Source organism: Anguilla rostrata, chromosome 14, assembly GCF_018555375.3.
Source record: "Anguilla rostrata isolate EN2019 chromosome 14, ASM1855537v3, whole genome shotgun sequence".
Lineage (NCBI taxonomy): Eukaryota > Metazoa > Chordata > Actinopteri > Anguilliformes > Anguillidae > Anguilla > Anguilla rostrata.
In genome coordinates this window covers 14768100-14791933 of record NC_057946.1, presented here as the reverse complement: position 1 = coordinate 14791933, position 23834 = coordinate 14768100, and the positions used below count along the sequence as shown (strand labels likewise).

General features: G+C 40.7%; 1 protein-coding gene across 1 annotated transcript; it reads right to left on the bottom strand.

The window, feature by feature from the left end:
• Window positions 1-48: 48 nt before the first annotated feature.
• LOC135240215 (BMP-2-inducible protein kinase-like) lies at window positions 49-22905 on the bottom strand. Its single transcript, XM_064309603.1, has 15 exons — window positions 22069-22905; window positions 12811-12929; window positions 11999-12104; window positions 11759-11901; window positions 11154-11275; window positions 10407-10488; window positions 9917-10049; window positions 9446-9549; window positions 9168-9247; window positions 8218-8671; window positions 7583-7663; window positions 6933-7102; window positions 6572-6726; window positions 5970-6083; window positions 49-3559 (listed from the first exon to the last, which is right to left on the bottom strand). The coding sequence occupies exons 1-15, from the start codon at window positions 22217-22219 to the stop codon at window positions 2274-2276; spliced, it is 3300 nt and encodes a 1099-aa protein (XP_064165673.1). The 5' UTR covers window positions 22220-22905; the 3' UTR covers window positions 49-2273.
• Window positions 22906-23834: the final 929 nt, after the last annotated feature.

Sequence of the window (23834 nt, the reverse complement as noted above, 5' to 3'; positions counted from 1 at the left end):
TGGAGCCTTTGCGATGTAATCAGCAGGAAAAAGAAGAAGAATGCAAAATCACCTAGGTTTGTGGCTTTATTGTGTGGACGTGTGAAGTTTGTGAGTTCTGTCTGTTTACATGAAATCAAAAGGTCCAGCAGTTAAAGTTCTTAAGGGCTGAGAATCATTGTGGGTATTTCTGTAAAAAATGTCAAATTCTCATGCTGTATAGGTATGGGGCATGCCGCCCCACCAAGCAGTACCTTGGCGGGATGGCATACCTACCAACCCAATATTTTACTTAAGAAATTGTTTATTTCTGGCCCCCAAAAATGCATCATACTGTCCATTTTGACCACAAGAGGGAATCCTTGCCACAGCTCAAAATTTGCAGTAACTTGCGTTGGTAGGTTTGAGTTGGAGTGGTTTCAACAAATAAGTTTGTTCTGGTTATATATATATATACACCTTGGATATGGATAAAAATGTCTGATGCTTTTTTGGCCCATAACGTCCACTGTCCACAGGCAAAGTGTATGCACGTACACACACACACACACACGTTTGTATTGCTATACTTGTGAGGACTTCCCATTGACTTACATTCATTCCGTAACCTCTAACCCTAACCCTAACCCCAACCACTACATGCCTAACCTTAACCCTAACCTTAACCTAATTGTAACCCTAACCCTAAGTCCTAACCCTAAAACAGCCTCTTGAACTTGTGGGGACCAGCAAAAAGTCCCCATCTTGCGTAGTTTTCCTCATCTTTCTATCCTTGTGGGGACATTTGGTTCTCACAAAGATAGTAAAACATGCCCACACACACACACGCACATATTCGCATGTACACTAACCCTCCAGGACTGAAGTTGTACACTCCTTTTCCAGGTAATTCACTGTATTTTCCAGATTCAAAGCTATTTTTATTTATTTTAATTCTCACTTTGTTCTCTTTGTGAATATGTAGTAATGCTGTAAAATGGGGTGGTTAAAAATAATTGCAGTTAAATTATAAGTGGCCCATACCCATGTCATATTCTTCTGTGAAAACTGAAACCAAGTAATTCTATCATAAAGACTATATTGTCTCCAGTATCAGAACAGGGTACCTCAAACATAAAAAATAAAATGACTTCCATTCTGTTGGTTAAAAAATATTAATTCAAGTTACATTTTTCTGTGGCAGCCCAGGGGTACTGTGCAACAGGAAATTATTTTTTTCCCATAAAGCTTTGTGGTGCAAAATTATTTTACCGGTAAATCTGTTAGCCACAATTCAATGCCTTTACAGCCAACCAAGCAGTCAATGATGGAGCTAGTTGCTGCAACCATACAATTTTAGTCAAACTAAAAAAAAGAATACCTTTAAAGTCAATCATTTTTAAAAAATCATTAAAATCTTGATTTCCTAGAGCAACTCACTCAAAATAACTGTAATAATAGTGCAGTTTACAGGCTGTATGCCAAAGAGAACATACATAATCAAGAATAGATAAGTAATCCGGAGCACTTCTCAAATTTAAGTCCTGCTTTGTGATAACATAATTCTAAAAGTGGTTTAGTCCATCAGTATTGCAATGTGCTGTATATGCTAGGGATGTTATTTTCTTCCTGATAATCATAAAATAAAATGCAAAATCATACGAAAATTACTGAAGCAAAAAACAATAATGTAAAAAAGAATGTGCACATTACATTATTGCATTACACAAGCATTATAGAAGCACTGAAGCTGGGCACATTCACATAAAAAATAAACACCAACAGTGAAGGTAGTACTGTCTCGACAGATTCTTCCAGCTGCCAAAATCCAAATACAAAGCAGCCAACATAGTTATCTAGCTATACAAACGGTTTTCACTGATGCCCTGAAAATGCTAATTTTACAAAATAAAGAAATATACCTAAAATGTCTGTATTAAACAGAAATAAAATTAAAACATTATTCATAGTTATTTTAGAGTGTCTTATTGTAAAAGGCAAAGATAATAACCCACTGATTAGCCTACATTTAAATGTATCATACTTCCTCTGTGAGCACTGCTAATATCATTCAAAGAGCTACTAATTGACCTTGCATGTGGAATATATTTAATGAATAAACTTTTTGTCATTTTATCTCAATTAGAACTGGTCCCAATTACCATTAAGCCAAAATGTGAGCCAAAAGCACATCCCATGCATATTGTTAATTTGGCTGCAACACCACACCACAAAGCTGCTTCCCTTGGATTTCCTTCCCGGGAATCAGTAAGCTTTGAATTACATCGGTATGTGCGTGCTGGAAGACAAACCATTCACTGCTTCGAAAGAAAGGGTGCAGACCCAAAAGGGTCCAGTTCATCTTGAGAAGGCACACGTGGCCCACTGAAGACCACCAGCTCTGTGAATGGCACTGCACCAAAGTTGTCCATATTAGTCTCCTCTCTATGGGTGGTATGCAAGGAGGTAGGCGGAGCTCTACCTTTGGCTCTATCAAGATCCACTTTGTTATAATCTTGGCTATGTTGTTGGGAGTGCTGGGTGCCATCTTGGAGTTGAAAGAGCCCGGCATCCTCAAAGGGTAAAGGCATCATTCCCTCTCTGGCACAGACTGAGGCTTGGCTGTTGTTCTCCTTGAAGTCTGAAAACCTGAGGAACTCACTGCTGTCCTGAGAGTTTGTCCTGACTGCATGTTTGGGATGGCGGTCATGTTGGGGTGTCTTTAAACTGAGTTTGTCACTCTGGCTGCTGCCAGTCTGCTGTTTTTCAGTGTTTTTTGGGCTCTCCAGATTCCTCTGCTGTGAAGACAGATTCTGTCGCTGGTGAGAAGACACTTCTTCCGAAGGCGCACAACTAAAGATGTCCTCCTTGCTCTGAGAGAGAGGCACATGTTGGCTGGGGTAAAAAAGAGAACGGCCGAAAACATCTACAGCATCAGGGGAAATGGGGACCATCTGTCCGACTGGAGCACCACCACTCTTTCTGGGTCTGCTGAACGGAGCTTTGGTGAAGACATCAAACTCATCCATAGCCTGCTCTTGACTCACCTGTCTGAAGGGTGCTTTGGAAAAAATGTCAGTGTCTTCGGTGGAGTCGCCCTGTGCAGCGCCAAGGAATGGCTCAGCTCCAACCATGTCGACGGTTCCCCTAGACAGCTCTCTCATAACAGCGATGGGCAAGTCAATAGGCACGAGCAAGGCAGCACCAGCATGACCTCCCTCAAACACAGTGCCTCCTGCCTGCTGACCTGCATGTGTGTCCCCCTCCTTCAGGTCCTCACAGCTGGAATCAGTGCTGCATTTGTCCTCCTCTTCATCTGAATCCATGAGCAACGGCCTTTGACCCAGATTCTCGGGCTCGGCGTCGTTGTCTTCGTTGAACTCCCCGTTATCGAGGTTCAGGCCCTCCTCGTCCTCTGGCTCACCCTCCTCGCTGCTCTTGGGGGAGGGGGGGTCTGACTCAAAGTCGCTGTCTGACTCTTCCCCTGCTCTGCTGCTGCTTCTGCTGGTGCTGGGCTCCTTGGTGAGGACTGTGACTGAAGTCCCTGCTGGGTCACTGAGCTCTTCGCATGACTGCTTCAAACTTTCGGTACTGGGCCCTCCTGGATCAAACCAGAAAAACATTTTGGTTAAAGCAGAGAAACTAGACCTTTGAAAGCATTCAGTATGCAACCATGAGATACACATCTGCAACTTGATTTAGGACTTCATTGAACAAAGTTTCTATTTAATTAAATAATAAAACAAATTTAGGCAAGATCTTTGTCAAATATATCTATATATCTTTATAGGTGGGAGTGCTGCATATAAAAGGATTTACTTCCCCCTGCTGGTGATCTTGTGCCACTCTCTGCTCTCTCCCTGGTGATTTGGAGTCATGCCTTAATAAGCTACTGATGGCCTGATTGCTTCCACCTGCCTGTGTGCCCTACATAAGCTGTGCGCCAGTCCAAGGAGAGCTTTCCTGATCGATGTTAGACTCCTGTGTGGCTTGTGCTGTCTGCATTGCTCTCAACTTCTTTTTTAATTTTTATTTTCCTGATATATTTAACTTTTTTTAATGCCGAAAGTGACCAAACTTTGTAGACTTATTTTTGTTGTCTGTTTGTAACAGTGAGAGAGGTCAATAAGCATGCGGAAGAATTTGTTTATTTTTTGTATCGGGTGCTGTAGTTCACCACTATTTAGAGCAGGCTTCAGGCTAGTTTTATTTCCCATGGCCTACTTACAATTTATGGTGATTTCACTGCTGTTCATATGTATTAGTGGGTGGTTAACTGTTAGTCACACAGGGCAAGCTTCCTGGTTAATGCCAAACTCTGGGAGCAGTAAGATTGATGTGACACTAGTGTGGAGGTCATCTACTGAAGCACGATCAGAGAAGGTTCTGGTTTTGAATCACCGCCTCCAAATAAGAGTCCTGCATACAGAAGCTCTAGTGTGCCTCATTTACTGAAGCCACCAGAGACTGTAGCGGTATAATAACATATTGGAGTTAAGTTACTCAGGCCCATACTTATGGAAACAACTGCTATCTGCATATTACTTACAATTAAAAATTGGAAGAAAAAAAGTGTCACTAATTGTGGTGTGGGGATGGCTGGTTTAAGCAGCCACACCTGCCCTGGGTCACGCTAATTAGACCTGGCCAATTGGATAATTGGTTAAGCATTAGATAATTGGCCAGGCTAATTGGACCCAGGAACAGGAGTGGCTGCACCTGTGCGTAGTGAGGTAATCACTGCGCACAGGTTAAATCTGCCATCCCCGCCCACACAGGGGAGCTCTCTGTCGTGACAGGGTTTTTACATCTGCTCATTTGGCGTTAACATCTTGCCAAACCCTCGTTAATAAAATCTGGACTGTTGGAACATCATCTCCCTGTGTCTCTGTGCTGGAGGGCCCCAAAGAAAGCCACTTCGGTGGCCTGTGGCAGGCGTGTTTGTCACACTAATATTTAACAGCAGTTAAATATTCTTTCATACAATTGTATATTTACTGGCATTAACATATTTAAAATATTTTGGACCCCTATGTCATTGTTGGTGCTTTGTGACACTCAAGACAGTAGCTTGAGGAAGACAGCCATGCCACAGAATGTTGTGGTGGTGGCCAGACCATGGGGAAATTGTTCAGTATCCTGTAGTTATGCTCTGTGCTGAGCTCTTAAAACGAACAGGAAAAAGTTTTAATGTTTTAATTTTATTTTTCTTTATTTTTTTAAATGACATTCAGTTATGCATAATACAAGTTTAAGTTTCTATTGTATTTGAAAGGGAACATCAGCACTACGTTGTACGTGAATGCCAGGCACATACAGCAATGACATTTTCATACCTTTGTCAATATTAACAGAAGCACATGATCTTTAGACATGTAAATAACAGCCATAATACTTTCAAAGCCAATATTATGACTGCAGGAGAAATTGGAATAGACTTGAAATGAGAATGATGGTAAAATTGCCTTGCTTCACATACGCATTCAATTCTCGAATATGTTTTTATTTTTATGTTATCATCAAACTTAACAAGTAAACGCCGACATTCACACTGCGTTATGCCAATCCCAGCATCATGTCACTTCAGACAGGTGCAATTAATCAACATTTAGTTCACCTTCATTGAGATCAATGCTACAAGCACAGGTGTACTGTAGGAAATTTGCCCACCAATACACATCGTCATCAAGATTTTTCAACATAAACTGTAGCTATCTTTGAAAAGATTGATGAGAACTAATGTGTCAGCTGACTAGTTCTGAGATGTCAGAACTCAAGTGATAAATGAAATCATGTGGGAAGTATTATGGGATCAATCCCACTGAATTACCTCAAGATTAAGGAAAGCATAAGAAAGCTATAGAAGTGAAGTGGCCTGCACCCCCAACTCCCATCAAAAATTCAGAGCATGGTTTTAACTCAATGTAAATGGGTGAAAGCATTCATCCAGAGCACCAAACATTAAATGCTATATATCTTAATGAACTCTTCAAAGCCTCACTAAAACTTGCCTGCAGTAGACAGAAAAGGAATGGAGCCAAAGAGGTCCTCGGAGAGGGGCTTCTGATAGGACTGCAGCCGGTCTACAGCAGAATCCACACTGGTCGCTCTCTCCACTGGCTTCTCTGTGGGGCCAGTAACAGAAAAGATGACATTACAGAACATTCGGGCAGCTGAGAGAAACAGCCAGGCTCCTTTAGTGGTGTGGAAATTTAGCCAACAGTGCTTTGCAGCAGTGGGTGAATGATTTCCCTTTCATCAATCCTTGTGTTGTGTTCGTACAAAAACTCAATAAAAAATAATCTTCCAAAGATATTAATTAGTTTAAAGTTAAATATGATTCCCAATTTTTAAAAAAAGCTTGTTAGGAATGGTGAACATTGTGAAATGAATGAAAATGTAATTATTTTACCAATATTTAGTGAATCCCACATTCAGAGAGTAGCAGGAGTAAATATACATGTGTGGGGAAACAAAGAGATGCAGTATCTTAAATATGATAGTAAGACAGAGAAAATGTGCTGAAAATGTGGTAAAAGACTTGAAACCCTCTATGAGAAAGCTCAGATACATCTCTGCCATCACAAGGACACACAGAGTGGTTGACACTTGCTTGCTCTAAGAAGGTCAAACTCCCGGTCCAGCAGTTCTTCCTCTGTGAGTTTGGGAACCCTGTCTTCTCTGAAGGGGTTCCAGTGCAGCATGTCGGGGGGGCTGCTGAAGTTCTGTGGGGGTGGTATGACCACATCTGCGTCCGGGACATTATTCCTACCACAGAGAACAGCATTACTGAAAGCACGTCCATCTGTCCATAGGCCTTACTACTAAAGCACTTGGATGTCAGTAACATTATGTTAACAGGCTTGAGCGAATAAGTAGTGTGTCGACGGACAATAACCAATGTATTTGCAGCAGATACAATCAAAACTGACCAAAGGTGAGAAAGGAAAGTGGTCAGCACATGTGATGGTTACCTGGGTTTAGTGAATGAAGGCTCAGCAGTGGGCTGCCCCAGGGGACCTGTTCCTGCTGGGCTTATGCACCCAGGGGAACCCTGGAACTCCAGAGGGGAGGTGAGATAAGGGCCCTGCTGATGCTGCTGCTGCTGCTGCTGATTGGCGAAAGCCTGCTGGTACTGCTGCATCTGTGGAGGGAGGTCAGGGTGACTCCTCATAACAGCACACGGCCTATAGCGCAGCACAGGGGATCGTTCAAAGGCAAGCAAACACAAAGGTACACTACATGTCCAAAAGTATGTCAAGAAAATATCAAAAACAGACTTGCTACATAATTAAATAGCAGGAAGAGAAATTTTTATTTGGACGAGGTGTAATTCCTACATAGAGATACACAAGGCAAAAGTCTTGTTGCACGCAAACTCCCAACACTTTTATCACTAATTTACCATCAAATAACATAATTAGTCACCCATAAGTTGGAAAGAAAACCTTATTGAATGCAGACAGAAAGTTTCTAAATAACATTTACTAAGTGCAAAAATAGGGAGGCACGTGGCCGCAATCAACACAAGATAATTGACTGAACTAAATCTGTATTCAGACAGCCGAGTCTAAAGTTCACTGAGAGGGTCTGCATACCACACTGCCCTGCCCTGAGGTCTTACCAGAGCAGCATATTGAGCCTGCTGTTGGTACGCGGGCTGTGACTGCTGCTGAAGTGCGTGTTGCTGGAGAGCTTGTTGGTACTGTAAGGAAGACAACAGCTTCATTGGAATGACTGTCTCAGAGCTGCTTTCTCTCTGGGTTTGATTGGGCCTGAAAGTGAGGTCCGGTCCTGACTCAATACCCTGGACCTTGGGTCCAAATAAGTGATCCAAACACATGCATCATGGAACTTATCCCATCTCAACCTAAAAACCATGTATACAAATTTTACCAAAATGTAATGCGCTTATAATACAATTCACAAAGTCTTTGGCTTTGACTTGAATTATTGAACTTAGTGCATATTTGCCCTAAGTTCAATAACTATATGCAGGGTTGCAGGGCTGCTAAAATGCACATGTGAAGACCATATGGTCATCTCACCACCTGGATTTATTTGCAGCCATGTTGATTTGAAGAGGACTGCTCTTCAGTCCACAGAACTGTATTAACTTAAGGATCATTCTGTACTCCTCCATAACATGTGGTTCTTATTGGCCCAGAGAGGCACAATGAGAGGAAGTGCACCTTGCGACTGTGTATGTCTACTACAGGTATATACATGTAGGGAATTCTGCTCTTGGTGCATAGAAACCTGTTGTAGGTACTGTTGTTGCACTTGTTGCTGTTGCTGCAGTTGTTGTTTCTGCTGTTGCTGTTCCTGAAGTTGTTGCTGTTTCTGCAGGTGCTGCTGCAGCAGTTGCTGTTGCTCCAGTTGTTGCTGCAGTTGTTTTTGCTGCAGTTGCAGTTCCTGCAGTTGTTTTTGCTGCAGTTGAAGTTGCTGCTGTTTTTGCTGTTGCTGCAGCTGTTGCTGTTGCTGCAGTTTTTGCTGCTGCTGCAGCTGCAGTCGCTGGTCTTCTGGCTGCTGCTGGCTGCTCCTCTGAGTCTGCTGAGAACTCAGCCCCTCCCCATTGCTCACTGGTCCTGGAGGAGATACCTTCTTCACAGGAGTGACGGCATTGTTGATGGGCAGAACGTTAATGCTCACTGCCTTAGGTCTCTGTCGGGGGGCAATAGATGTTTCTGTTGGTCCAGCAGAGTCTGTTATTCTGAAATGAATAATTCACAATCAGTGTCCACCACATACTGCTGCAGATCAAGAGCAGGGTTTAATATGAAAGAGCACAGCATCAAGTAACAGGTGTAATATATGGCTACCCAAAATTTAAACACATATCACATAAGGTAATCGAAGTCTTCATTAAGCTTGTGCAACATCAAATCTATAATTAATACAATATGTACATGCTTCATACAGGTTTAGTGCTACAAACCAGTTACATAAAGTCAAACTACATACCTACAGTAAGCCTTTGATCTTTCTACATGAGAGTAGAGTTGGGATATGAGATTGCGCAAAAGTGAGTTTTCTTGAGCCCAATAAATGATGAGGCAACCATGTGATGTCAATTACTTGCTTGCATGGACCAATCAGAAGACTTTGTACTTCATAGCAAAGATTGGTTTAAATCAGTGAGTCACTGATGGCACCTCCCATTTTGGGGTTCATGAAGACTCACTCTCCCACCTCCAATGAAGAGCTACCTGGCTTTCGTCATGCTCTTCTTAGTGGCGACCTCACTGGCAGTCAGAGGCTCGGGAAGGGACGGGGGTAGAGGAGAGTTCTGGACAGAGTGGAGATGGCAAATCAAAGGAAAAAAAGCTATTTTTAGCAGAAGAAGTCCAGGAGTGTTTTTACTTCATAACAATCACTGAATTGGTTTCTAAACTCCCTCCCACTCCCCACAACATATCCATCTGATAAAGAGAGAGAGAGTCTGTGGAATTAATTAATCCTGAGGAAAAAAAAAAAAAAAACTTACAAAGACGTTTGGCACAGGGCACTCCTTTCCTGCCAACCTGAAGGCAAAGTATGAGACTTGATAGATGTCAGGTCTCTTCTCTAGATTAGGTTCCAGCATATATCCTTTAATGAAAAAAGACCAGAATCCAGGGTAAGTGGAATATGCATCTTTGATGGGGAAGAGGGAAGGGAGAGAAATGACGAAATTGGCAGAGGAAAGTAGACAATTAAAAGGTAAAGATTAACATGGGGACAAATCTTCAAGCACTATCTGTTAGAAGTGTGCCCTGAGTGCATATTTATAGCACATTGGCAATATTCATATTGTACCACACAGAGGTGCTAGTGTTCAACTTTACAAGCATCAGATTGCAGAGATATCCCTTAAGCGATACTCTGTCTCTTTAAAGTGGAATGGGACAAGCAAAAAAATTCCAGTCTTCACCATGTTTACACCAATGACTACCTCACCCGTGAGACCGCTACTTACTGATTAAGCAGTGCAACCTTCCGGAGAATTTGGAATTGTCTGGAACAAAAAATGTTCCATCGCATATGGCGACCTGACTCTCTCCAAATGGAAGCGAGAAGAAACACAGCTTGTACAACAAGCATCCAAGAGCCTGAAACACAGCATAATTTATGATTTATAAACACTAGAAAATGCAATACAATAGTCAAACAGATTAAGTGAAGAGATAGAAGCCCTATACACATCACACCCCATTCACTAACAGAATCAGGAATAACTTTATGTTCCGTGAGAACTAGTACTCATGTGAATACAGAAGCTGCATGGAAAAGAGTACTGTGGACAGAACAAGAGGAGAAAAGGGATATGACACCAGCACATTTCTCCTCCTGTGGAGGGAACAGGAGGAGACGTGCAGATGTAATATCCCTCTACCGATTAGCAATAAAATAAGGGTCCAAAAGAGATGGCATTCAGTAGTATCTAATAGGAGATTTATTGATCTTACCCATATATCAGCCTTAGTGGTGATCGCTTTGCCTTCATGAAGATTAATCATCTCTGGAGCTCGATATGACAGGGTTGTATACCTGTCAAGTAAACAGAGAGTTCAGGCCACAGGGCAATGCTTCGGCTCAAAGGTTAGGCTATCTAACATTATAGAATATACCCAAGAACACTTAACTCCAACACTGTTCTACCTTTGAGTAAAAATATCAAGTTTCATATGAAGGGACATTGCTCCCGCAAAACAAAATGGTTTCCAAACATCTTATCCACTACCATTCCTAATAGCAGACTTCCTTGGGTTGACAGGGAGAATCAATTCCACACTTAACTATTGGGTGTCTAATGTGACTTTTCAGATTCAAATGTGGAGCCCAAGAGAAGACTGCAAAGCTTGTGTGAGATGACATACAGATAGCCCTCCTCAACTGCAGAAATGAGAGAGCTTTAGGCTCGCTGGCACAAACTAAGCACACAAGCCTCCCTCTTCAGATCACAACTGAGACAGAGACCCATGCATTGGGTACAGAAGGCTAACCAGAACTCATCAATTGCACTGAATTAGCATACCATTCACTCAGGGAATTGCATCACAGACCAAGGGGGAAGACTTATGATTGGCTAGAAAACGATTCTTCCATTTAATATCCTCTTTTCCTCACCCATTAGATTGAAATCTACAAGACCCTGAAACATTAACCACAAGGCAACATTTGTACAGTAAAAATTCAGCCTAAACACAGCTTACTTTTTTATTTCATCTTCCACTGCTGTCACGCCATCTTTGTGTGGGAGAAGCACTTTGTGCGTAGCACTTCCAAAGTCGCACAGTACATAGTTTCCTTCATCATTTAGCAAGATGTTCTCCACCTGAGGTACACAAGACAGCATCAAGTTTATACTTGAAGCTAAATCTAAACAGAATATTTTGCCTCTTCACTTTTTGCATTATGTCTAGGATTTTATGGAACAAAGCATCCATTTTGTAATGAACTTATATTTTGTTTGGTAACTGTAATATTGAATGCTTGCCAGTGTTTTTACTGATGAAAGTACCGGTTTCTACTTGCCCATTTCCAAGGAATAACTTAAATTGTTATCGACAATTACTGCATGGAGAACCATAGTGGTTGTTTAAAAGTAACAGCACGCCTGCCAGCTAACTAGGTATTAGTTTCTAGCTACCAAATATCAGTAGCCAATGGCATCCAGAGAGCTTGATCCAATGTGTTATTGCTGGCTAGATCCCAATAACATACCAAGTTCTTTAATGGTCATAGGACAGTGATAAATTGTGAAAACTGACAGTGAGTACTGATGGAATTTGCTGGAGAAGAGCAGCAGGCCCCGTACCTTCAGGTCCCGGTGAATGACTGGGGTTTTGCACTGGTGTAACCTGGCCACGGCCTCGCAGGTATCACAGAAGATGGACAGCACTTCTGCCTCACTGAATCCAGTGTGGAGACGCTGGTTCATCTGCTTCACTACCTGACCAGCTGTTGAAATGTGGTGATGCATCAAAACCATAATGCCGACACATCTTAAGCAGAAACCATAGACCGCACAGATGTTACAGAGTGCGGCAGAACGTACCTTTGCAGAATTCCATGAGAATGAGGACCTCCCACACACTCTCTCCCACCATGTTGACGGTAGAATCCAGGTAGCGCACAATGTTCTTGTGACCAGACAACTCTTTCTATGGAAGATAGAAAGGTAAGACCACAACGGTAACCATGTTTCTACACCTCCACTTGTCACTTCCTAGATGCTGAGCAGTGGAACAGCTGCCGTTGAACAGTGTCTGGCCATAGTGCTGCTGTGAACCCTGTCACGTCAGAGCACAGAACAAGGCATTCCACCTCTGAATGTGCAGCCCATTGACTGGACTCGCTGCATTTGTGTAAAGGCCACAAATGCTCTGCTGCCTGCCATGCAATTATTAGCTTAGTAAGCAGAAATGATCTTACACATACAGGAACTTAAATATCCAGTGGGAGGCAGAAGATGGAAAATAAAGTCTTGGATCATGCTGTTGTTGCCTGTCTGGAGAAAGTGCTGAGCTCTACGGCTTTCTCATGAACAAATCTCACACAGCCTGAGGTCCTGCAGAAGTATGTAACTTCTCAACTTCATCATGCCTGTTCTCCACATTGAAAATTCTATTCTGGAAAAGGCCCCTTTGAAATTATTTCATCATGCATGAGATCACAACACATTTTCTAACTTTTCATAAAGGACTAGCTACTGCATGAATAACTATTATGTTTTACCAACTCTGCATTACTCATTCACACCTTTAGTTATGTAAATGTAAAGTATTTAAAAATGATATGCAGGTAAGCAGATGCCTCTAAGCAGGATCTTTGCCTGCACTGTCAAAAATAAATAAGAGAGCTGCTCACCATGATTGTGATCTCCCTCTTGTGGACACTCAGGTCTGGAACATTGTTAACATACATCCTCTTCAAGGCACACCGCACTCCACCGTGGGTCCGGGCAAGGAAGACAACCGAGAACCCTCCTGCACAGACAGCAGAGTCATAAACTCTCAAAATGACATACAACAACTAACCATGACCTTCTAATGGACCATACTTTCATATGCCGAATGTGCTTTCTTTTACTTTCAGGACAATAAACAACATATGGTATTTTAGTCATTGCAAAAAATCACAATCAGGTTAAAACTGAACAAATGGCACAAACAAAAAATCTAAAATGACCAACTGGGTGAGTAAATTTATCAGCCGAACAGGACATGAATCTCATGTACAGAGCAGGACAGATGAGGAACACACAGGAAGTGTGCGTAAAGTGCAGCCCATATTTAGGTTACTTGTCATGTTTCCCACAGAGACTGTAGAACACAGTCATTACCCCTTTGCCACTGGCCTGCAGCACAGGGACGACACTGAGCACATACTGATGCAGCCAAAAAGCACAGAATTTTGCTACAGGCAAAGTACAGGTAAACTGTCAGCCAAAGAACCATTTTCTTAAATGAAGACAGGCTACATGTGACTCCTGTTTCAGCTGATACTGCTGCTGCTACTACTACTACTACTACTACTGCTACTACTACTACTGCTGCTACTACTACATTCTACTTGACATCTCTGCTTGCCATGTAAATGCTATGTAAATGCTGTGTAAAAAGTTGTGTAAGTCGCTCTGGATAGATCGTCTGCTAAATGCCTGTAATGGAATTTGTCAGTGTCTATATTTATGGCTAAAATATAATAAAATATACTTTCTTTCACGGACAGAATGGCTAACACATTAAATGAAAGGTCAAAGATTAAGCACAAATCCCAACTGACAATAATGCAGTGGTGGGAGCAACAAGAATGCCTAATGAGAAGACCGCAGGAAGCCAGCACATGGGCCTCAGAGCTTTGGGCTGGCTTTGACTGACAGCACCGTCACATTTCCCCCTCAGCCACTGAATGGCCGCGCTGCAAACCTCTGTCCCTCAATAAAGCCATGCTGAGTCACAGAGCGCCATGCTAAGAGTGAGCTGCACAAAAGAGCCTGGAAGCACAATAGCGTGCTTGTTCCCGGACAAACACAAACTTGCTTAGGTAGCCTAAATGCAAAACGTGCTCAGATTGAGACGCACGAAGAAGGACCTCAAAGTGAAACACAAAGTAATCCACTTCTCTGCACGATGCTGCTCATCAGTGTGAGTGTGAATTACTCTTATATCTGAAGGACATAGAGGGGTTGTGTGAAAGCACTGGCGCAGGCCCTCTTTCAGCCAAGCATGAGACATATACTGTATCAAAGCAACTACAGCATAGAGACCCGCTCATATAAATAGCAACAGCTATAAACCTAGCATCTGTAGCCTGCACTACAATTTGTGTAAAAACAAATCACACAGACAAGAGAATACTTCACAAATGTAGCATGTTTTTGTAATACAATTCTTGTGTGAGTAAGGCCTGAGGTACTAGATTCTGCATGTACTCTTCAGCAATGTATTTTTGGGGGAATAATTAAATAACATATAGTGGTGTTACAGATATGGTGGATCTGAGACAGTACACCCCTTCCTCCACCCCAAAATGAGCTCTCCACTTCAGCAGCATGGCCTTTATGAAGAAAAAATAAAAAAATAACAACAGGCCTTTTTACAACTTGCTTTTACTTGTATTCTGATACTAGGTTCAAAAAGAATAGGAGGCTTAAAGTAGGAATATAGTTATTTTGTTCCCTGACATATTTAATCCTTTACAAAATAAAAGATTCTATCATTGCACAAACATGCACTAATTGCTGTGTGCTGACCAATGGATGAAAAGCTCTGATGTCATTGACATTCAAACCGCTATTCTGGTGGAGTTTCTTTTTCCTTTGTACTTCAATGATTGCTGACTATGGTAAGAGCCAGGAGGTAGACAGATTTTTATGCATTTGGATATATTTAATGCAGACACAATACTGTAACCACAGCAGAAAATGCAATGACATCGTCTCAGAAGTGAAAGAGGTATATCGGTGGCAGGAAAAATCTGAGCTGTCTAAGTAATGGAAAGAAACAAAAAATCCTTTGCCAAACACATCAAAAACGTAACTAAAATAAAAACCAACAATTAGAACAGCTCATGTTTTAATAATGCATATTTAAAAATTAGTCTTTTTTGTTATACTATACATTTTTCTGTGATTGTGCATAAAAGGTTATATGATTTTTTGCATTACCCAAAATTTGCAACTGAAACACATGGAATGTCAAATGAAAGTTATGTAAAAACGGTGACTACTGTAACATTCTGAACTCAGATTACCAATGCTATATCAATGTAACTGAAAGTAGAGCTTCCAAAGGCTTTACATTAGAGTAAAATTATTCATCCAACATTTGGAATGAAGTGCAGGGAAAAGGCAGAGGACTCCTTGGGAAGACAGCATTTAGGTCTCTGCCAGCTGCAACGTACCTGGCTACAGGAAACACCTGATCCTCAGAAACAATTTTATATTACATTAGGTCAATATTGTTTGTATACATGCCAATAAAGCATTATTGAATTGTATTTGAGGCAGGTGACTAAGGCCAAAACAGAGAGTAAGTCTGTTGTGGTTATGGGTTTACACCATATGGTCCACAATCTGGTCAATAAATCAGCTGTATCATTCCACCCTGTAAACTCCCCGCAGCCTCTTCAGTCATCTCAGCATTAAATCTAATTTGATTTGGTTTTCATTACAGAGTAACACGGGAAAACGGGGCAAAAACCAGACCTGAACCCCAAAAAAGCAAGCAGTGAGTTAAAAAAAGTCCCCAATGGGAAGAAATCTCTGGAGGAACCCAGCTATAGAGGGGGAATCCACCCTCCACTGACCAACTCGGTGTAAATTAGAGAGAGAATGGATGTAACCAGAATGTAAAAATGGATCCATCACAGCAAATGTTCAAATGGGTTGAGAAGTTTACAGTTGAGGTATTAAACTAACAGGTCAAGTAGATAGTCCAAGCATAAAATTAATTTACATGTCTTAACTTTGAAAAGGTGACTAGGTGGCCCAGATCTTCTGGGAAATGTATTGCAGGCCTTTGTGTAATGCACAGCTTGGTTAAATGGTAGCTGGAGCACAAGAAATGCTGCACAGCACAGTGGCTCTGAAACAAACAGGGACCACGAGACCAAGGCCATGTGAGAGCTGGTCCAATGTGTCCAAGTCACACAACTTGGTTATTCAAGAACTATTATAAATTTTGTCAGGTCAAATGAGATAATTAATCACAAACAGCTGGTTTTCTAACTTTAAGCCATTAAGTAAACAAGTTGTGAATGTATGTAGCATTGATGCACTCTAAATAACAACGCAGCTATTTTAAACTCAACCTCAGCCTGAATGTGGGTAATCGCACTGAAGTTAACAGACATGTGTTCTCCAGGTGGGTAAATTCCACTCGTTCCTAAGAAGCTGGATGAACACGTTTCTCAAGCAGCACAGTAATAGGCCTATTGTACGGACTGTACTTTATTTACTGACATTAAAGCAGCACACAGTCACGTGATAAACAGCCTAATCCCTTTACCGTCTTGCACAGCAGAATGAGTCCACAAACCTTTATTCAATGTGACAAAGGGGAAACACCTTTGTAACTGCTGTAAATGCAGAATATGGCACAATCAACAACTAGGCAATCTGTTACCAGTGGAGAATGCATGTAGTGGAATACCTATATTTTCCACAAGACAAGGAGCCACTTTACAGAATTAATGCAGTGCATAGTATCTGAGACACATTTGACAGAGGCTACATGTGAGGTTATGCACATAGCTTCTTCGGCACAGCAATGGCCAACAGTGCTGGTTTTATGGGAGAATCCATGTAATGGCACTGACTGAGCTCAAAGAGCCACTGTATAATCAGGCCAAGTACATTGCACCCAACTTTCTCAAAGCATTCTTTAGATTTATATAGACATCAGCAAATCAAAGACAAGATATCAGGAATTGATTGAAAAGTTACTTCTAGACCAGTAACATAAACTGGGGGTGCAGTTTACAGACAAAACAGATATTTACCAATGTCCTGCAGTCCTACAATGAGGTACTCAATGAAAGCCAACTGAAAAAAGAGCACAGTTCCCTTTTAGTGTGCAGTGCTGAGATTAAAGTGATACTGTATCTTCCTCTCACAGGCTATTCCTGACTTATCATGCTCTTGCACCGTAAGAACGAAACCACAGGAGATCTTTGAAAAAGCACTCTTCACAGATTCTACAAGGCCAATTTTAAGTTCTGTTCCATATCAGGTATTAGCCGTATCATTTTCAGGTAATGCCTGGGGAGCAAGCTGTTTACATGAGGAGCCACCATTGCAATACGAGCACTCAGCATTAGTCACTACACCGTAAATAATTCAGAAGACATGTGGGACATACTTTTCCACAGTATAGATACCTATAATGAGCAAGCTTCAGAGACACCTATATTATTCTGTAAGAATCCTCAGTGAAAATCTGTCATATCAGCCCATTTCTTAATCAGTCTGAAGGGCCCAAAAATGTAGGGTGTGCACTGTACTTACAAAAAAAAATTCCTGCTTCCAACTACAAATGTTTTCCATGAGTTTAATTTGTCAGTATATCGGGCTCTTTAGAGCAGTGGTTCCCATAATTTTCAGGCCCTCCTGTAAATGATTTCCATTTACGTAGTACCCAGAAATGACATACAGTATGTAGTTTGCAACACCCTATACACATTTCCAAGTGATTAAAAACTGCTCACACTATGAACTGGTTGTAAATATTGTAAATCTGTATTAAAGACAGAAATTGCAAGATGAATATGAACATGCAATCTTAGGTTTGTAATCAAACAATTCACCTGAGGTTAAAGTGCACATTGTCTGTTTTTATTGAAAGGGGTTTTTATGCATTTTGGTTTGTATAAATGAAATGAAGGGCCTGAAAGATAAAGGATCTGTGGAACGATGAACAAAGCTGAACTGTGGTAACAAAGCTATGACCGAATGAAGAACATATTTAGGCAGAAAGATGTGTTCACATAAGCAACACACTGTGTGTCTTCAAGGCACTACAGACCAAAGAGCAAAAAGCAACATTGCTTTTCATGTAGTTTGCTCACTTTAGCAAAAACATCTACATTATCAATATTTGGCAGAGAGGCCATAGTCATACATCCAGACCAAGCAAATAGCTGAGAGATATGACATACTGTAGGATGCGTATTGAAGGACCAATTAGAAAGGAAAACAACTGGTTCAAGTTCAGGAACATTTGTGAATGAAGAGCTCTCCTTTAGTCTTGTTACACAACAATTAAAATATAACAGTTGTTGCCTGGCTAAAGTAATTGGTCACTTTCTAGAAAAAGCAGTAATTTTTGTCCCTCATACTGCACATTTTGCTTAATTACTGCATCAAAGTAAACAAGATAAACAAGATGTGCTATGCAGTTCACATAACAAAAATGGGCTGTATTTTTTTATATTGTTAAAATAAAATGTATATGTATTTTAAAAATGCAAATGCAGAATCCACAGTTTTCTTAAAACAAAAACACACAAATAAAATACATAATATCACTCTGTAGTGGACATTAAACAAAATGGTAAAACTATTTTTGCCATTACAGATTAGCCACAATTATTGAGCAGTACCTGTTTGGTTCTCACTTTCATAGTTATCATGACCACCATGCACTTAGTCAACCTCTTTTCACCCAATAGATGTTGATGAAAGTTCAAATTTCCATCGGAATCAAACAAAGAGGGCATACCCTCTGTGAAAGGCAAAACAGTAAGCCTCAATAAGCAGACACAAAGAAAGTGACCTTTACCATGGGACTGAGTGCTACATTGTACCAGCATTCTTTATAGAATTTCAGGACAAGACAACAAAGGGCACAATCTGCCTATTCATCATTGATACGGTATGCAAATTACTGTTGATGCTGTGTGTTTTTCTAGCTTTCCCCTGGTCACTAAAAATAATAGGCTTTATCTCATAAACACACTGTTGCTTCTGATTTATGATACAGTGTATGCAATTTGGCATGTTTTGATTGAACAAAGAATACAAATTCTGGCCAGTAAAACTTCACGCAATAAACAACTGCACACGTGGTGACCTTCAAGTGCAGATGCAGACCTATATATAATGTCTCAACTGGGGCAGTTTTGTTTAATTAGATATGCAGTATGCCATCTAAGAAATGGTGGTGTCATTCCTGATATACAGATAAATACAGACAATTATACCCTATTCCTTCACTCCCCATTCCCTCACATTATGCAAACTCAGTAATAAAAAGAAAAAAAAACTGGGAGTATAATTTGGTAAGAAAAAAAATTGATCAAGGTTCAAACACACTGCATAAAATATAAAGCAGAAAGGAAGAAAGTAGTAGGCCATACAAAGCAAAAAGAAAATACATGCAGATATAAGCCTGCATATTTTATATAAGCTTATAAAGCTATTTACAAATGATACCTAACATGAATAAAGCTTTTCGTGACAAGAACAAAGGCAGAAAATACTATAAATGACTTGTACTGAAGGGCTGCGTATAAATGACAAATGTACAAGCTGACACAAACATCCCATGACACGTTATGATCGATTCATAAAAGCAGTAGATCCCCATATGAGATGGTAAAATGAGTTAGATGAGACTACATGCACTCGGTCAAAGACATCATCAAATGTATTTTGAATTCAACAAGACACCTTTAAAGTGATCAGTCCCAGCCTGCAACTCTAGTTCAACACTGAGTTGTAAAACTGTTTTCAATTGCTGAATGAGAACCCCAGTCTAGGTCAAACCTTTCCAAGATCAGCAAATGCCACTGGGCCAACAGAAGAAAAAAAAATAAACACATATTGCAGGACACATGTCACATTGTTTACCTTGGGTGTTGCAACTGTTTGCATGGAGACCATGTCTGTGCTTCTGTGTACATTATAATCAGTAACTTCACATAATCTGCCAAACTGGCTTCAATACCAGAATTGTACAATTTCAAGCAGTCACAATACTCTTTCTTAGCACACAGGTTCTATTTCAAAGTGATTACCATACAAAGGTTCTCTACTTGATGTTAAAAAGCTAAATATTACCGTAACTGCAGCCACGTATTACCGTAACTGCACAAAGCTCTAGCAAAAATTATTTCTGCTGAACTAGGCTATTCATTTGCTGAGTATTTAAAAAAATAGGATTCAACTGCTACAGCCTAACCCATGCTCATCCAACATCCTAGAAGCAACTTCAAATAGAACACCCACCACCGCTCCATACCCACAGTCCTCAACCATACTATGAGAATTATCTGGTATTTTTGTTTTAGACTTTGCAATGAGTCATAAATGCAGCAGGGGTATGGGAGGATTTGCTATTTCTATGCTGCTTGGAACTAGCTCTACCCGATGATCTAAAAAGATCCCGTATAAACACTGTTCATGTTAAACAAACACCACCAATGATTATAGGGGATCTTGGATTTGTAATGGAATATTCTGTGACTTCTGGACAATCTTGAGCAAACTTACAACACCAGCTAATGATAGACTCCTAACTACCACTGTAGCCAGCATGCAAGCCTGAAGGTAATGACCAATGCCAATGCAAGCCAATGAGTTTTTCTATTCTTGCTTAATTAATGCATTTGGTGTCAATATGATGCCATCACAGGAAGTTAAGAAATACAGAACATCCTGCATGTTCACTGTCTTTACTCAACCGGCAGCCAGTTAAAATAATGAGACAATTACTACTGACCTTCTTTACAATATGCAGCTTCATCTCACATAGCCATACCAAGGCTCATCATGTAGGCATAGTGCCCTGGTTAAAAATACACAACATGGCCAAAGGTATGTGGACACCTGACACCCAACATCTCATACAAAATTATGGCCTTTAATGTGGAGTTGGTCCACCCTTGCTATAACAACCTCCACTCTTTCGAGAAAGCTTTATACTAGATGTTGGAGGATTGCTGCAGGGATTTGCTTCCATTCAGCCAGAAGACCATTAGTGAGGTTGGGAACTGATTGGGCGATTAGGCTTGGCTCTGAGTTGGCTTTCTAACTGATCCAAAAGGTGTTGGATAGGGTTTAGGTCAAGGCTCTGTGCTGGCCAGTCAAGTTCTTCCACACCGTTCTCGACAAAACCATCTCTATATGGACACCTTGCAGTGTGCCCGGGGGCATTGTCATGCTGAAACGGGAAAGGGCCTACCCCAAACATCTGGGGTAGTTTCAAAAATTTTACCAGTTTCAAAAGTACCAAGGAGGAGAAGGCAGTGTAAAGCCCTTTAAAATTCTTTCTGGACAATGAGCAGTGCTCCTACCTCCTTAGAAGAAGGCAAGTTTTCATTGGTTCATGATTCCAGCAAAAATATCTAGGGCATCAGAGGAGGTGGGGAAGCTGTGACTGTTCTCATATGGCTATAAGTACATATTCAGTTCAACCATAGAATTTCCAGTGGTTTCATACACAGCACATCCTGCATGTTACAATTCTAGTCTATCAGAATCTGAATGACTTTAGTTCACAAAAAGGTGAATTACATTTTAAGGTACTACAGTATGTACAACACCACCATGTGCCATTAAAGAAACTGCAGTGTAAGATATACATTTTATTGTGACCTAGTACTGAGAATCTTTTATTTATTTTTTTACTTTCAAATAGCAAATTTACAGCCCTATAGTCAATTTATGTGTCAAGGATGAGGTAAGGATTGCTGAACTGCTCGTTATAGAATCATGAAAAACAAAACTCTAAATGAATAGTATGCTGACATAAACAGTAGTCCTCTGGTGTCATATCAGATTAAAAACAGAAACATATATATATATATATTAATCCACACAACTAATTAAGATCAACATGGCCACAGACCAGATTTATGTCAGATCTGTGGTAGTTAATTGTGGTTACACGATGGTAAACAGAGCCAATATATATGCATAAGCGCATATACAAGCAGTCCAACCTGTACTTCAAGTAGAGAGGACTGTGCTTTGCTATTTGTTTAGCGTTAATTCAAAACAAGACACATAAAATGTTAAGTGTTAGCTATCATCGTGAAAATAAATAAATAACCTTTATCATTGGAAATGTGGGAAGTGGATGCAAACCAAAAGCGTGAAATTAAAACTTCATGGTGCCATACCTTCCGCAATCAGTTCTTCTACAGTCACCTGGAATCGGCCAACACCGAACACTTTCCCAACGTAGTTAGCAACTCCAGTACCAAATCCTGAGACAACACCCCCACCAAGTCCACCACTTTCAGACTTCGGCATTCGAGAGAACTTCTTCATAGTTTGCTAGTTTGTTAATCAAACGAACCCTCTAGAAATAATAATGGCTAACCTCGTCGCGGATAATGCAAACCGGAATTTCTTATTCCTCCTTTTCCTATATGTTTGCGCCAGCCCTCTGTCCCTCCTGCATACTGTCGAATTGCTTAGCTTTACAGTAATAGCAAGCTAAGCGTACTTAAGGTCAATGTCATAGTGCAATCAAATGATTCACCACAACTAAGGCAAGTGGGTTCTATGTAACAAGCTAGTTGTGACAGCGTTGCAGTGTCCGTTCTGCGCGTTATTTTTCCGATCTGCCTCTGCTACGTTTACTAGCTTATATTAAGTATCAATGTAACACTGCTAAACAATGTTACATTGACAACAGTTAACAGTTGTCAACCATAAAACGCTTAACTCTGTGTCGATCTAAATAAACCTTGCCTCGCCCCCACTGCCTCTCGCCTACTGTATAGTCTTTGAGAATTGAAACTGTCAGCACAAAATAGGATACTTAGTGACACTACTAGTGCACTAGACGTCATATCGCGATGCCCCGTCTGCCTTATGATTCATACACAACGGTGGTTTCCTGTATTAGTTTTGTCTCATGCTTTCCTAAATTTAGTTAAACTTCGAAGTTGTCACAATAATAGGCTGACTGTGGGCGGGTTTGTTATACTCCATACGCTTGGCTTGCGTGACAACCAAACCCAGCTTTGTCCTGCCGTTTGCATTGTAGCGATTGGTTTACCAGGCTCACGCACGCACAGTGATCGGAGATGATGGGACGACGCAAATGACAGTCTGCGCGTCTTCTCCCTTCATGTTAGGTTGAGAAAAATCTAACTTTTAACTGTAGACATGTGGATTTGGGGTCAAGGCACAGTATTTACTGTGTAGCCTCATTTATGTGGGCCTTTGCCAATTCACTTTTATTTACTTCAAATCACTACTTTTACACTGAAAATGAATTTAAACAAAATTTGAACGGAGGAGAAGATCAGTCCCGTGGAGACACTGTGTTTTTTTTTTTCAAACAGTCCTGTCCGCGTTGGTCATCTTCCCAAATGAGCTGATGAAATAGCTTTTAAGAAGTTCCGAGTTATTTTGTGTATTGGAATTTAAATCACAGTGGGAATCCAGGTACATGTTTTTTAAAAACGCTATTGCACATAATTATCTATGGTAATTTGTATGTAAATGTGTGAATATGAAATTGACAAATTGTATTGTATATGCACTAGCAATAATATAATGCATGTATATAGTGCCATTCACTGCAGGGACTCAACCTTGACAGTTGACACTCATTTAAAAACAATCGCCACACACATCAGCTGAAGTTATAAAGGAAATAGGGCTAATCTAAGCCAATTAGATTGGAAACTGGCTAGATTGTATAATGTCCATTGACTGATCTCCACCCCACCAGTCTGAAGGCAGAAATTTGAAGTGCTTTTCTTCCCATGCTCAGGCTCTGGCTGTAGAATGTAAACATTTAAATTGAATAAAACTTAAATGAAATGAATGAAGTCTATATGGTCTGATCAAATTTCCTGCTATAGTGCCATTCAGTCACTCAACTGATTCCAGCTTTCCTACTTTATAAGAAAAGCTGCAACATGCTGTT